The following is a 13984-nucleotide window of genomic DNA, read 5'->3' on the forward strand; positions in this document are numbered from 1 at the left end:
GGAAAATTCATTACATTTTATTGTTTCAGGAAACCCAAAACAACAGCAGCACAGGGAGAAGAAAACACTCATCCACCACACACCTCCTTCAGCTGACACACAAACCCACCCTTGCTCTCGTCTCGAGAGCACCCCATGGGAACGCGGTTCCCGGGAGCCCCAAAATCATCCCGCCTGACAAATCCCCGGCACGGTCGGCACCCAAACCCTGGCGATGAACGGCACCTCACAGACCGGCCGGGTCTCAGATAAACAAACCCAGCCAGGAGGGAAAACATCCCCAGACAGCGCAGCTGGGTTGTTTTTACTCTGAGTTTAAAAAGCAGCTGAAAAGCCTGAAAGGCAAAACTCACACACACAAGGTTAGGACCATTCCACACCCGCACTCTTCTCGCAGGCAGACAGACACAGGCACACACACACACAGTCACACACCCTTCAGCTTACACCCTGACTGCAGCCCTTACTCCAAACATCCCAGCCATGGAGATGCTCCGACACAGCTTCTGGATGCCGCTCCTCGACGTCGAACGGCGCGCGCCGGGAAAATCGGCAGCGTCGGTGACCGCGGAGATCCGGAGCCGCCTCGGGGACCTGCGAGACAACGGGAGGCGGTCAACGAGACGCCGAGGGCTGGGAGTTATTCCCACACCGGGCCCATAAGTCTTCTGCCCAAAAACCCATGAAAAAGAGATGAACCACTAAGTTTGATAACTCTTCTACTTAACCGTGACCCTACGTGCCGGGGCAGGGCAGCTCAAACCCAGAAAGCACACAGGGAAGTGTTTTACCATGTACAGCCCCGTGAAACAGAGTGGGCCGAGAGGCAAGAACTAAAACGCAGGGGAAAGCAGGGATTAGATACAATAAAATGTCGGTAGGGCCTTTTTTAAGCTGAACCTAAGTCGATCACTACATCAACTCAAGCTGAACTCTATGTTCACTTCCAAAGACATATGTCTTTTCAAATCCAGATTTGCAATTTTAGGAAAACAGGAGCTCCATGCTCAACATACCTGGACTCCTGGCCAGTGGACGGGTGTGACAGAGCCCCAGGTCACAAAAAAGAAAAGCAAAACACGTGATCACATACCCTTGTACAGGAAACAATATCAAAGTGAGACCAACTTGGAGCAAGTCTGGATCATTCCCATAAGGGTTACCAGGAGGGTTTCTCTGGTCTTTCTCTGCAATGGGACTCCCCAGCTGAAGTACAGAGCAGGATGACAGTAACATTTTAGGGTAACTTCTGTTGTATCCCTTCCTAATCCCTACTAGAATACATAATAATGATTTGATGCATTGCCTTTCTACCTTGATTTCTGTTACTGCTTCTTATCCATGTAGTTCATTCCCCTTACCTGCTTATCATCCATATAATAAATAAGCCTATCCCAAAAGAAGTCACTCTTTTCTTCTGATCACTTCACTAACAGCACTAAGTAGCAAAAGAATACTTCCCTTCCTCTGGCAAAGAGCTCTCCTTCTCATCCAGGTGCCTGTGGCTGAAACTGGAATTCCACCTCCAAAATGCCCTATGTCCAAGGTTAATAATTGCCAAGGAAATTCCCCACCAATCATAAGCAATCACCTATAACTTCTCCTCTGGAATCGTTACTGCTTTGGCTTTCTGTGCAAGTGTTTCAAACATCCATTGAGGCTTCAGGGCCTTGCTCAGGTTGCTTATGGCTCACCCTGACAGGCCCAAGCCAACTCCAACTACCCAGAATTTCAGGGCAATATTGATGCAGTTCATAAATGCTCCCCTTCCCTGCAAGTCAGTCCTTCACTGCACATCCAGGGAGCGGATTTACTCCATCCTTTGTACTCAAGAGCACCTCTCCAGCACAAATCCCACCTCTCACAGACACAAACCAAACAGAAACCTACTGCAGGTGTTTGCATTGAAAGTACAATTCTTAGTACATCTGGCTACATGATTAAAACACATGCATGCATTGATGTCATAGAGGGAAAGCTTTTCAGCGGAGAAAACAGCCATTTTGGTAGCATCCTTGGATACACCTTCAGAAAAAGCAGAATTAGCACCAATTCCTAAGACTCCTGCTGAGGAATCCAGCCTTCCTTGGGACACCCAATGCAGCAGACACTGAAAAAGGAGGGAAAAAGCCAAGCCTGGAGTGGAAAAATAGAACATAAATACACCAGCCTTTCAAAAACCTTCACAGTGCAATAGTGGGAACCAGTCACATTTACTCTTTCCTTGCTTTTTGTGATTACACAAATATGAAATAGAAACATGTTACACACAATGCAGAGCTAGGATTTCACAGGTGTTTATTTTGGCAGCCTGAATGAAAAACGCCTCTTCCCAACACTAACACGCAGCCCCGTTTAAATCCATACTTAGCCCAGGGGCAGGGCATATCACCCCTCTCCCTACCACAGGCGGCTGGTGCAGACAGGAGAGACAACCCAGGCAGGCAAGGCCCAGCAGGTATCATCTCCTGGCACCAAAAGGTCTGCCAGCTTAAGAGTTGTGGGAAGAGATAAAAAACCAGAGGTGACCAAAAGGCCTGGTTTCACACTGTAAAAGTAGTACAGGTTGTCAGGAGGCAGAAGTCTCTTACACGCTCCCTGGGAACGGGCAAGACAATTTCTCCCTGAAGCCCGGACGCAACTTCGTGGTCATTTTTCCAGAAATGGAGGAAAAGGATTTCAATGCGTGCCTCTTCAACCATTTGGTGGTAAGGGACATTGGATCCTAAGTTCTGCTATTTCTTAGCTAGCTGAAAATTTAATGGTACATTTAACCCTGTGCATATAATACTAGTGGTCCCTTTTGTCTTATTCCTTACTGTAGTAATAGTCTCTTTTAAGTCTCACATCTGTTAGTTTTGTGTCCATTCACTAAATAATTCATTCTATAATAGACCAAATCGGGCATCATTAAAGAACTTACGAATGAGAGCGGCTCTTGGCGTGCTGGCCACCTCCGTAACGTGCCTGCCTGCTACCAGAGGCCTGGGCAAAAGGCAGGGACTTCTTTAAACCCACATCATCCATTCAGTACATTCTGGAGCAGTCAAATGAATATTATGAATGAATATTATGAAAAGACAGAAGGGGAGGGGGTTGGAGGGGTTGTTACCCTCAATTCAAACCCATAAAATGGAAACACCCGTGCCCTCCCCTTCCATTTCAAATGGAACACGGGGATTCCCGGTCAATTGATACCCCTAGCACCGCAGAAAAGGCAGGTTTTCCTTCAATCAATACCCTTAAAATCCTAAGTGAAGGGGAATCTCAACCAGTTCAAACACAGACAATAAGGGAAGACGAGCTTCTGCCCTCAATTTAAACTCCTTCTGTCCTCGTAACTTGGATTTTCCAAGTCCCCTCCCCTCACCCAAACAGCCTCTGCAAGCTTGGGGGGGGTCACAGCATGCACTCCAGGGGACCTGGAGGAACAAGAAAATAGAAGCAGAAGCTCGTTATTGTACAGGTGGGTGTTCCACCCCCAGGAAGGCCCAAGTTATCCAGGGACCTTCCCAGACCACTTCCCAGATCCCATCAGGGTGGGCTGCAGTGAAAGACGGCACGAACCCTGTCTGCAAACACATGCACCCCTACGTGCGTACGCAGGGTTTATTTCAGAACCGTGGGGCTGCGATGGAAAGCAGCCATGCAGCCCTTTGGTCCTTGCTACCTATCGCAATACAGCAACAACAAAGTATGAAATGATCACTTAAAGAAACATAGAAGGGAAGAGAAAGTTTTACAACTTGTGCAAGTTGTGTCAGGGAGGGCCATTAGCAGGAGAAGAGGCACCATCTCTCCTTGCAGCATTTGCCTCTTACCCCCTTCAAAGCCCCATCTGCAGCCTCCAGGCAGCGAGAGTTCACCCCCCTCCCCGTCTCACGCACACGGGCCATTCCACACCCAAAACCTTCCCTGGACCCGGCCCAGCACCCTGGCCCTCCACAAGTGGGCAACTCTCAGAGCCATCACTCAGCAATAGTCCAGCGTCTCTCAGGGGCTTGAGCCAAACAGTTGCAGCAGCCTGGAACTCCCTGGGAAGAGGAACACACGAGTTCTGCACCCACGCAACGGAGGAGCTGCCCTGGCCCAGCTCTGCCTCCTCTGCCAGCAGCAAGGTAGGTGCAGCTCTCACCCACCTGGTTTCGTTCCAAACCTAATAACAAAGGAATGATTTCTTTTGACCTTCATTATTAGGATTCCACCAAGAGCCAGTGTTTGGAAAATGATCCGCTCCTGGCCCCTGCTGGATCCCTGGAGCAGGGATTCTTTCCCTCTTTCCCCATGGTGTCCCCCCTGCCCTGCCCCCTTTTCAGGCTTTGTTCCACAGCTTTTGCTTCCAATCCTCAGATCCTTTCCCTCACTCCAGGAGCTCCCAGCAGTTCCACACCCTCTTTTCTCCCATCCTCACCATTTCTCCAAGAATGGAGCTGTGCATTTCAATTCCCTTCTCTTTTCTCCAACAATTCCCACCAATCCAGACCTAAAGCTGACAAAAGGAACACTCAGTGCCCACAAATGCAAATCCAGACCTGGCCATCCCTAAACCAGCAACCCCGAACACACAATCCTGGACCATCTGCATTAATTCAAAGCTAACATTTAGGACACAGTTCAGGCTGCAGCACAACGTCAGTGCAGACAAACGCTCCACAGGAACTGTGGGATTTCCTGTTCTTCCTGCAGTGGCATTTATGGCTGAGCAGCTCAGAACAAGGCCTGAGCACACAGGACTGGAGAATAAACACCCAGCAACAACCCCTGTGCTTGGCAGGGGGCTGGGGCATCCCAGTCCAGGCGACTGGCTTCTTTTCCTTTTCTTCACTGCAATTAACCTGTAACAGGGACTTCTGAATCCATCCATACAATGAGACACATTTCCTGAAACAGATCCTCCATATAAACAGGAACAGAAAAGCTCACTGCGACATTCAGAAACCCTTCAGCAAAGCACTTGCAAAAGCAAAGGTAGTGTGGGATTACCTGGAGTGCCAGGGTGTGGGGTATGCCCAGCCCCTGCCCTGGAGGGATCTCTGCTGAGATAAGAGATTTTGCAATCGCCCAGCAGAACTCCCTGGAAAGACAACCACTTCTTTGGTCACGGCGAGAAAAGACAGACCCACAGTCCTTTAGGAGACCCTATGCAGATCCTTCGTAACCCACTGGCCTGTACCCATCCCAGATCCTCTGTAACCCATTGGTCCTTTACCGATCCCCTGTATCCCTATAAAAGCAAGCCCTCTGGCCCCTGTGGCTCAGAGAGGGTTCTCGTCCCTGGCTTTCCCCTTCGCCGGAGGGGACCCACAATAAAGCTACCTCTGTGCAAAACCAGCCACACGAGTGTCTTGTCTCTCTCTCTCTGGTCTGGCTTGGCCTAGAGGCTGCCCTGCAGAGCTGAGCTGGAATCACGAGCTGATATCACTAAAGAGCTGACAGCCTCTGCAAGGGCCCTCCTGCCAGCAGCTGAGGGAAGACACCGGGCCTCGGGAAGGCGATTCCTTTCGGGACCATCTCCCCGGACCGGTCACCTCTTCCTGGGTCAGAGCTGCTGACCCAATCCCCAGCTGTTATACCAGGGAACCCAAGTGAAGGGGGGAAACCGGCCCACGGCAAACAGCTGCCACTGCTTCACACTCCAGTCACTCTGCAAGCACAGCTTCCCTGGAATTTCACCCTCAGCATCTCTTCCAAGCTCAACAGGGGAACAAACAGGTACTCCAACATCTCCTTCCTTTGTTCTTTGGGCAGCACAGACCCCCCAGGAGGAACTGGAATCCAAGGGTAGATCTAAACATGGGATTCCCACTTGCCACTCTCTCCACCTTTTCTCCAGCTTTTCCCTGGGCTGGGAAACAAAAGAAAACCAACATTTAAAAACCGGCCTTGAGGTGTCTTGAGGATGCCCAGGCCTGGGAGAAAACCCTTCCCACCACCCTCTTGGCCTTTTCCCACTCTGAGGATCTGCAGAAATGCACATCCAAATCCAAGTCAGGCACGCTGGGATGTTTTCTGCACACCAAACGTCACAGCTCTGAGCACCAGGAGCCTGAAGATGCCCTGGATTGCAATTCACAGCCTCAGTGAACCCTGCACAGGACAGCCAAGTCGTTTGTGTGCAGAAGAAAAAAAAGTTGCTATTTTTAGTAGTTAAAATACTCGTGGGAGTTATTGGCTGCTTACACCCGTGGGCTTCATAGGGTCTCCCATACTTACGGATTTATCAGAAGAAGCAGTTTCAAGTTCCTTCCTTTTGGAGCCCAATTCCAAATGGGAAACTTCTCACGAGTGCTCCTGAGAGAGTCAAGTGGAACTTCAGGAACTCAGGAAAGCGACTCCCTCCCCTGAGTCCTGTCTCACCTGCCCGAGCACCCGGTGCTTTTATACCACCTCTCTCCCTGCTTTCCACGTTCATTTAAATGTAAGAAACCTGCACGTTCTCGCTCCAGCACCAGCCGCGTCTTCCCTGCGCCCGCACACTGCCGCCCCTGCTCAGGCGCTGCTCCCCTCGGTTGCGCTGCCCCTTGCCACGGGGCCGAGGTGGGACAAACTCCAGGTTTTGTTTCCCAGGAAAGGCTCTGCAGGGAGGTCCCGCCGTGCCGCCCGCAAGCCCCGGCCCCGGCCCCAGCCCCGCAGCTCCTCCCCGGCTCCGCGCCCGCGCCGGGACCGCCTTCACCCCGCGCAGCCCCCGCCGCCCGCTCCCGCCCGGCTCTGCTCCGGGGCCGCCCCCCCTCGGGTCTTTTCCCGGCACACGCTGCGTCGCCGTTCTCCGCTCACTTTCCACCCCGCTGCAGCCACAGCAACAGCCGCCCTCCTCCATTGTCACCACAACCCTCGCCCACCGCTGCCGCGGCCGGGATCCGCGCCTGGCGCTTCCAAGCCGCTCCCGGGCACCGCGGCGGCTCCGCACGGCCGGGCCGGCCCCGCGGAACGGCGCCCGCAGAGCCCCGCCCTGCGCGCGTAAAGCCAGTGCGCATGCGCAGCGCCGCCCGGCTCCGCCCCGCCCTTGCACCCCACAGGACGCGTCGGTGCGCATGCGCTGCCCCTCGCACAACACTGCGCATGCTCACCGCTGCCACCGCTACGTGACACAGGGCGGCGGCTGGGCAGGGGCTCCTCCCCTCCCCGGGACCCCGCGGCGGGGAGAGCGGCCCGGAGGCTGCGGGGAGACCGGCCCGGGGGGCGGCGGGCACGGCTGCACCGCGGTGAGACTCACAGACCCACCGCAGCAGCTGCCTGTACCCCCCAGCCCCAGTCCTCATTGCGGCCCCTCCACTCCCGCAGCTGCTGCTCCCCTGGAGACACCTTGAAGCAGGAGGGTTCCTGCTGTGGCACATAACGCTATCCCCAGAGGATGTGTCCCTGTCCACTGACCCCCTCGGGCCTTGGACCCGTCCTGTCACCGTGGTACCTTCCTCCTGCTGTACCTGCCCACCTCGACCCGAATCCACGGCACCCGGGCCGCAGGACCACCCACGCACCTTCATCCTTTCCAACAACCATTGCAAAGTGGCCTCAGGAATGAGCACTGGACTGGTTCCAGAGCGATGAACACAGTGAAAACTTTAATGTTTTTGGAAACATCTGAATGCCACACAAGAAAACATGGATTTTAATTTTAAAAAGTGATTTTATTTTATATTTCTCCAGAGTTCCTAGCAGAATGTCCATATTACTGAAGGAAAACCATACAGATCAGACAAGCTTATCCATCAGTAGTGAAACATGCCCTTCACACTGTGGTCGCACCTGTCCTTTGGAGCTCCACCACAGTCCTCATGCTTCATCTTTGCACTGACATAGAAAACTGCATGGTTTAAAGAGTGCTGAGATAAAGAAAGATACATTAAGAGGGCCACAGATATAAAATAAATTAGAAGCATCTGTAAAAGTTTCTTTCCATATACAAAATAACTTTTCTTTTTTGGAGGTGATTTTCATTTTTCTTAATTGACAATCTGTACACAGATAAATCTTTCACCAGAAATCATTTAAAAACGCTGGTTTTACAAGGAAAAGGGAGCCACTAAACAACCCATCAGTCTCCTACAAACTCACAAGCCTCTCCTCAGTCAAGGGTGCCAATATTTGGGACTAGCCCTGCCCTGGGAGTGACACTCTGCTGCTGATGAGTTCAGGGCCCCCAGAGTATGGAAGAACCGATCATCACCTTGCCAACTAAATCAGAGCACTGAGTGCCCTGTCCAGTCCTTTTCTGAACAGCTCCATGGAGGGTGACTCCACCACCTCCCTGGTCCCTTCCACTGCCTGACCATCCTTTCCATGAAGAAATTCTTCTTAATGTCCAGCCTGAACCTCCCCTGGTGCAGCTTGAGGCTATGACCTCTGGTCCTCTTGCTTGTTACCTGGGAGAAGAGGCCACAACCTGGCTACAACGTCCTTGCAGGCAGACAACCCACAGATCATTTGCAAGCGTGTTCTAGAATGTGTTGTGAATAAGTCACTCGGACACTTCACTGAGTGTGGTATTTTCACACCCCTGGCCTGCTGATCTTCCATAACAGGAAAAGTCTTCCATGAAAGAAACAACTGAGCCTGTAAGAAATCAGAGTTATCCACTCAGCAGTCCTGTTTTGAGCTGTTCTGCCCAGGGGTGCCAAGCTCCAAAATCCTGACTTACAAAGAACATGTCGATGAAAAGGAACTTGCTCACAAGGTGGGTAATGTTGTACCAAGGAGATTCGTGTTCAGGTAGGGTTATCTACGCTTTTAGGATGTCAGATTTGTTTTGCCGCCTTGCTGTACTACTCTAAAACCTAAGGCAAGAAACTTAGCTTTAAAATGAAGACTATTACATTTCTAACCTCTCCCCGCCATTAGTCACCATAAGAACAGAGATAAGAATTAACAGCTTGTGCTGCTTCCAAAATCTTGTACAAAAATAGATCACTATGTTCTTCGGGCAGTCTCAAAAATCTGCAGATTTTTCTTTCACCTCTCGATTTCAGCAGGTACGGTCAGGTCCCATTCCCAAGGCTTGTGTACAGATGAATGAAGTTCATATTCACTTGCCTTGGAATTGCTATTTGGAATCCATTCCATTTCCATTCTCATTGTTCGGATTTCTTTACATTTTCTTTTTTGTCCAAAGGAAATGCATTGGCAGTGCAAACATAAAGTAGGTATGATGAGACCCCCGTCCACCCCCCTTCCCCAAACAGCAAGTGATCACCCTGCCACTGCCAAAAGGCCTCACAAGGTGTTATCTGCATGCACAGGACTCCACTGTCATGTTGGGGTACACCTTCAGAACCACATTTTTGTTTTCGTCAAAGAATAAGATACTAAGAGAAGACATTTTGTCAGGAACACAGCAAGGCTCAGGAATGCCGGGGACGACCCCAACAGCTCTCACAATGCTCTGGATGGTGGCATGGTTGGATGGCTTCATGGCCTGCAAGATAAAGATATGGCAGACCACGTTACTGCACCCGCATTGCAATGCACTCATGCACTCTGCAATAAAATTGCTTTGTTGAAGGGCCCTGCGGAGACCCCTCAGCTGGAGCATCTGTTTGCCCTCCACTCTTGCCATTTGCCATTGTAGCTGGCCCGAGCCAGCAGCAGGGAATATGAATCTGGGCTGGCTCGTTTGGCCCCAAGATGCCAGAGTCCATCCACTGCATTCAGCTCCCTGCTGGGGATGGAACCTCGGGCTCCCTGTGGGATCTGCCTGCCCAAGGGGAACCTTCAGCTCAAGGTGGTCTCTCCTGACTGATTTAAGTTACACACAGGCTGCGATTCGGTCTTACAGCTCATCTGGCCGCGAGGGAGGCAGTTCACGTGTTGACAGGCTGTGTTGCTAGGGGAGCCAAAGAAACAACTTGTGGGCTGGGAAGCTTGAGCAGCAGAACACAAGCGCATCAGGAAAAAACCCAACGCGGATAAAATGCGTGTGAAGGAGAGAACGGGAGCGCCTCAGGCCACGATGCCGACTGCTCCTCCCAGGGCTCATGCAAGGCTCTCCTGTTTTGTTCCTCCTTCCGTGCCGATCGCTTCTCGTCTGTAGTGTACATCTGTAGCCAGTGGCACTGCTGAGGAACTGAGCCTCCAAGACAGCTGCACCTCATACTACAATGACATTTTCCTCCAGAGAAGAAACTCCAAAGGACAAAGTCCCCTTAATTTATAAAAAGGGACACGCTTGGGTGTGCTCTGAACAGAAAGCAGATCTGCCTGGTGAGATAACTGCTTGGCCGCAAAACCAGAAACCATTATGGTGCTCATAAAAATAACCAACACAGAGAAATGAAAAAGAGAAAGTTTTACCTCTGAACCCTGAAACACTTCCAGATCCAAGTATCTGTACAAAAGACAGGTGGGCAAGAAAAATGCACAAGGTACAGCTTTTAGCCAAGGACTTTTGGTTTGCTTTTTAGAGTTGTTCTTACACAGAGAATCTGGGAATCAACACAGTTCAGTGCATACCCCATCACATGTCACTGAGAAATATACAGAACAAGGTCATTTTGGCCAAGTGGTCGATTTGCAGTTTTGCTGCGATGAGACGTGTTTTGTTTCTGGGAAAAAAGTCAGGCTTAAGGGTTAGATATGGACCTGCAAAAAGCACAGGAATAACTGAAATTCCAGCTTGTCTTATCGTTTGCGCGGCACATTAGTCCACAAAGTTGTACGTTTCCATCTAAGCTGATCTCAAGAAAGACATTTCTGTTGATTTGTTTTGAATTCAGGAGTACCTATACTCCTCAACAGTAGCAGCCAGGGATTTAAAAACACAGATTATCGTAAAATTCAGATTTCTGTATCATTTCTGCCTCCAGAAAGAAGTGAAAGCTGTGGTAGCACAGCCATGTTCCCTTACTCAGCTGCTGGGCAGTGTTCTCTCCAAAAATAATTGGGAGCTCAACAGCTGTCCTGAGCCTGCTGATCACAGGTCAAAGGTAGAACACCTACTGAGATCCTATTTCCTGTAGCCAGTAGTACTGAAAACAAAATCAAGTCTCCAAATATGCCACGTAACATCATAAATCTTCTCCTTCAGACATGGAATCCATAGCCCCAAAAAATGCTGAATTGCACCAAAGTGACTTCAAGCTGAGCAGCACCGAATGGATTTCAAGCGTGGTCTCAGCTTTCAGTGGGAACAGCCTGGACATGTGCTGTCCTAAAAGAAGTATCCCTTGACAAGTTTGACGTGGGTAGCATACAACAGAGAACAAACATCTTCCTCACTGACCCCAGCCTGTGCTGAGCACGCTGCGCCGGTCCTTCAGGCGCGCCCTGGAGGATAACCAGCTTTGGCAGAACTCTGCTTCAGCCAGCAAGAATTTAATTGTGAGCAGAGCAAAAACCCAAGTCCTGTGCTCCTCAGGAAACTCAAATCCCCTTGCATAATGCCCTGCACGAGGGGGGTGAGTCAGGCCGCTGCCTGCGGGCTTGCCTGTGCTCTGTCCAGCCGCGGTCGTGGAAAGCGGGCGGAAGTTTGCTCAGAGAAGGGCTGAAGCAGGGGAGGCCGAGAGGGTGCAGCAGGAGATAAAAATGCCGAGCTGCCTCCAAACCGCCCAGCCTGTGAGTGAGCCCAGCTGCGGTCAGGCTACACCTGCCAAGCTGCACGGCCCTCAGGAGCCTGGCTGCCCTGCGGAATGTCATTGCAGCTGGGTTATGGGCACACAATGGCAGTTAGGAGCTCTCATTCCCCACCAGGAGTGCGTCTGCCCAGCCCGCAAGCTCTGCGCCATGTCACACTCGCAGCACACGTGGGTTTGACAGCAGTCAAACCAGCTAACTAGAACCGGGGCATGGGTAAGGCCTGAAAATCTGGAGGGTGGGGAGCACATCTGTTCTTAATTACCCAACAGGTTGTTAACTCTAGGAGCTTGCCCTCAGCAAGGGAACATTATATACCCACAGGCACAGACTGGTCTGTTCTTGCTTGAGGGTCAGTTTACCCTTCTGCGAACACAGTCTTAGTTGTGGCAGATCCTGTGATCCTCAGCTTTAAAGCCTGCCTTTGCAGCTGGAGGTAGGCAAGTCATCTCCTCCTTCAAGGAGAGGACCCCACCTTCCTCAGCTTGCTTTGTCTGAGCGCCATCCCCTTTGGTACAATTCCTCTCTGAATCACTTTCAAAGGGCGACTCCCTTGGTTCCTTAAGCTGCTGAAATGCCAGATACATTCTGGAACCAACTCCTCTGGCTTCACCGTGGCAGGAATAAAAACTCTGGAATGAAACGTTGCAGTGAGTCCAAGAGTCCTGCCTTTACTGATGTCTCCTGCAGGTGTTACTTGTGCATAACCCCTCATTTTAGGCCAGCCTCAAATCCCACGTCCTGCTCTCAGGTTTCAGCAGCCTCCAGGGGCTACATGTCGCTAAGAAAGTCACTGGACATTTGGAGCAGAGTTCATCTATCTAGGTCACAGAGCTAGGAGCATATCTGCCTCGCCTGCTACTCACATAAAACCAACTCTTACAAACCAGAGGATATTTTGAAAGTCAGTGGGCCTAGATCCACTGCTGTTGGATCCCCTTGGTCAGTCACACAAGTAACTCACCCGACTCTTACTCTTGATGGGTGCCCCGACCACTCCCGCCACTGCCTGGAGCTCTCTGCCCTTGGGGCAGCTTTGCCTCCCATGGTACACGGCTTTCCTGAAGCGTGTTGTGCCCACTGCCTGTGGTGGGGCTCTGGGCTCCTTTAGGGCACAAGTGCCACCTACGAAACAATTTTCCAGATCTGGCTTGCATTTTGTTTGTTAAACAGGCTAATAACAGGTTCACACATCATAAGCACTATTGAGGAAATGTTTTATGGCAACTTGGATACCGGATGAAAAACTAATAGCAAGTTAAGTTTTTCTAATTACCTCTGCAAGCTGATCTTTATACTAGCTGTTCTAACCTGCTGCACGGGGCAAAGGTCCTTGATCCAAACGCATACCGGCACCGGCTGCCTTTGACTGATGTGGGGAAAAAAAATGCCCAGTTCATGGTAACAGACAGTGAAAAAGAATGAATAAAGACCATACCTTTGGAATTGGGAATTGGCATTCTCCTGAGCAGTAATAGGCATCGAAGGACTTAGGGGAAATAATCCACTCGCTCCAGCCGATGTCTGCAAAATCCACCTTGAGATAGCGCCGGGCGCAATACCTCGGCTCGTTCCACTGCTTCCTCCTCGCCTTCTTCAGTGTTTGCTCATCGAACTGGAGAGTCTGGGTCTTCTGGAGATGATTCTTCCTCTGCTTTTTCTTACTCCTGGCCCTGTCTGCTAACTGTGGCTGGAAGGTCTTGTAGGGTTTTCTGTCTTCCCATCTCTCGTCCTCACCGTACTGGTACTTGGCTCCCGGAAGCTCGTTATTCTGCAACGGCAACAGGATGTTTGCAGAGCGTTTTCTCCGGTGATTCCTGACACTGCTCCTCATGTGGCTTTCTGGCTTGGAAAAGACGCTCGCCAGAGGATGACGATGTCCTTGCAAAGTAGAGACAACACTCTCTGGCTCTGAGATAGCAGAATCATTGGCGTAAATCAAGATGTAGGGTTCATAGGAAGAAGATGCCCTTTCCCAGGGGTGATGGCTGCTCAGATCCATTTTAACACTGATCAGTAGTTCGTTGTTTTGCTTTGCTTCATGCAGGAGCCGAGTGATATCCTTCCACTGCCAGGAAAGGATGTCCTGGTAAGCAGAAGAGACATTGATGAGGAAATGTCCCAGGCTCCGAGTTGGGTTCCCAACTGAAGGAAAGGTCCCAACTGAAAGACGTATCTGAATTTCAGGTTTCCCGTGCCTGTGATGAGAACAGCCACTGGACTGGGAACAGTTCCACTCCGCATGCAGCCGATCACCGATGTAGTAATACACCGAAGCTGACAAGACGTTTTCAGACTCTGTGAGTGATGTCAAGTTAAAAACATACATCTCCTGCCCTTCGGGGCTCCCTAGAAAAATAAATACTTAGGTAAGAATATCGGCATCTAAAAACGTCATCCAGAGGACGCACAGGCTGCT

General features: G+C 50.8%; 1 protein-coding gene and 1 long non-coding RNA gene across 3 annotated transcripts in view; both read right to left on the bottom strand.

Moving 5' to 3' along the window:
• Positions 1–437: 437 nt before the first annotated feature.
• LOC309585523 lies at positions 438–6880 on the bottom strand. The gene is made up of 3 exons (XR_014227320.1): positions 6775–6880; positions 6214–6291; positions 438–594 (listed from the first exon to the last, which is right to left on the bottom strand). It is a non-coding gene; the product is annotated as an uncharacterized lncRNA (long non-coding RNA).
• Positions 6881–7794: 914 nt separating this feature from the next.
• Positions 7795–13984, bottom strand: part of BMP3 (bone morphogenetic protein 3) — a gene marked incomplete at its 5' end in the record, with an annotated part of 89188 nt that continues 82998 nt past the window's right edge. For both annotated transcript variants that reach the window (XM_082303505.1, XM_082303504.1), the window contains 2 exons: positions 7795–9412; positions 13004–13914. In XM_082303505.1, coding sequence (XP_082159631.1) covers positions 9221–9412; positions 13004–13914 — 1103 coding nt within the window. In that variant the 3' untranslated portion in view covers positions 7795–9220. The remainder of the gene's footprint in view (positions 9413–13003; positions 13915–13984) is intronic.

The sequence above is a fragment of the Coloeus monedula genome (genome assembly GCF_965178545.1).
Source record: "Coloeus monedula genome assembly, contig: HAP1_SCAFFOLD_63, whole genome shotgun sequence".
In the NCBI taxonomy this organism is placed as follows: Eukaryota; Metazoa; Chordata; class Aves; order Passeriformes; family Corvidae; genus Coloeus; species Coloeus monedula.